This window comes from Lepidothrix coronata, unplaced genomic scaffold (assembly GCF_001604755.1).
Source record: "Lepidothrix coronata isolate B3197 unplaced genomic scaffold, Lepidothrix_coronata-1.0 Scaffold457, whole genome shotgun sequence".
NCBI lineage: Eukaryota > Metazoa > Chordata > Aves > Passeriformes > Pipridae > Lepidothrix > Lepidothrix coronata.
The window spans coordinates 4,764-6,712 of NW_016690637.1; the positions used below are offsets into that span (position 1 = coordinate 4,764).

Below are 1,949 nucleotides of genomic sequence, written 5' to 3' on the forward strand. Positions count from 1 at the left end.
AAGAACCTCCCAAAGAACCTCCCAAAGAACCTCCCAAAGAACCTCCCAAAGAACCTCCCAAAGAACCTCCTAAAGAAGCTCCCAAAGAACCTCCCAAAGAACCCTAAGAAACCATAAAAGAACCTCTGGAATAACCCTAACAGAACCCTAAAAGAATCTCCTAAAGAACCTCCCAAAGAACCCCCCAAAGAACCTCCCAAAGAACCCTAAGAAACCATAAAAGAACCTCTGGAATAACCCTAACAGAACCCTAAAAGAACCTCCTAAAGAACCTCCCAAAGAACCCTAAGAAACCAGAAAAAACCCTCTGGAAGAACCCTGCAAAGAACCCTAAGAGAACCCTAAAAGAACCTCCTAAAGAACTTCCCAAAGAACCCTAAGAAACCATAAAAGAACCCCTGGAAGAACCCTGCAAAGAACCTCCTAAAGAACCTCCCAAAGAACCCTAAGAGAACCCTGAAAGAACCTCCTGAAGAACCTCCCAAAGAACCCTAAGAAACCATAAAAGAACCCCTGGAAGAACCCTGCAAAGAACCTCCTAAAGAACCTCCCAAAGAACCCTAACAGAACCCTGAAAGAACCTCCTGAAGAACCTCCTGAAGAACCTCCCAAAGAACCCTAAGAAACCATAAAAGAACCCCTGGAAGAACCCTGCAAAGAACCCTAACAGAACCCTGAAAGAACCTGGCAAGGAACCCTAAGACCACCCTAAAGGAACCTTGAAAAGAACCCTAAAAGAACCTCCCCAAGGACCCTAAAAGCCCCTCCTGCCGCTCCCGGTGCAGCCGCTCAAACGCCTCCCCGACGGTCACCTGCAGGTTCTTGGCTGACAACCTGGGGGCCAAACGGGGCCACAGGCTCCCAAAGAACCCTCAGAGAACCTGAAAAGAACCTCCCAAAGAACCTCCCCGAGGAACCTAAAAAAAAAACCCTAAAAGAAGCCTGAAAGAACTTCCCAAAGAACCTTGAAAAGAGAACCCTGAAAGAACCTGGCAAAGAACCCGGCAAAGAACCCTAAGAAACCTTAAAAGAACCTCCTGAAGAACCCTGCAAAGAACCCCAAGACCACCCTAAAAGAACCTCCCAAGGAACCTTAAAAGAACCTCCCCAAGAAACCTAAAAGAACCTTGAAAGAAATTCCCAAAGAAAACCTTGAAAAGAACCCTAAAACAACCCTAAAAGAACCTCCTACAGAACCTCCCAAAGAACCCTAAGAAACCCTAAAAGAACCTGGCAAAGAACCCTAAGACAGCTCTAAAAGAACCTCCTAAAGAACCCTAAAAGAACCTTGAAAAGAACCTCCCAAAGAACCCTAAGAGAACCTCCCTCAGAAGACTAAAAGAACCCTAAAAGAACCTCATAAGAACACCTAAAAGAACTCTCAAAGAACCTCTAAAAAACCCCTTAAAGAACTCTTAAAGGACCTGTAAAAAGCCCTAAAAGAACCCTGAAAGAACCTCCTGAAGAACCTTGCCAAGAACCCTAATACAACCTTAAAAGAACCTCCCCAAGGAAGCTAAAAGACACTCTAAAAAAACCCTAAAAGAACCCTGAAAGAACTTCCAAAGAACCTTGAAAAGAAGCCTGAGAGAACCCTGAAATAACCTGGCAAAGAATCTCAAGACAACCCTAAAAAAACCCTCAAAAGAACCCTAAGACAACACTAAAAGAATCTCCCAAAGAACCCTAAGAAACCCTAAAGAACCTCTTGAAGAACCTGGCAAAGAACCCTAAGACCACCCTAAAAGAACCTCCCCAGAAACCTAAAAGACCTCTAAAAAAAGACCCTAAAAGAATCTTGAAAGAAATTCCCAAAGAACCTTGAACCTTAAGAGAACCCTGAAGGAACTTGGCAAAGAACCCTAAGAGAATCCTAAAAGAACCTGAAGAGAACCCCCCTCAGGAGACTAAAAGAACCCCAAAAGAACCTCAAAAAAACCCCCCTAAAA

General features: G+C 44.2%; 1 protein-coding gene across 1 annotated transcript in view; it reads right to left on the reverse strand.

Moving 5' to 3' along the window:
- TRIM62 (tripartite motif containing 62) overlaps positions 1-1,949 on the reverse strand; it is an 8,072-nt gene that overhangs the window by 2,949 nt on the left and 3,174 nt on the right. Inside the window, exon 2 of the mRNA XM_017839686.1 lies at positions 742-858. Within this exon, the coding sequence (XP_017695175.1) occupies positions 742-858 (117 nt within the window). The remainder of the gene's footprint in view (positions 1-741; positions 859-1,949) is intronic.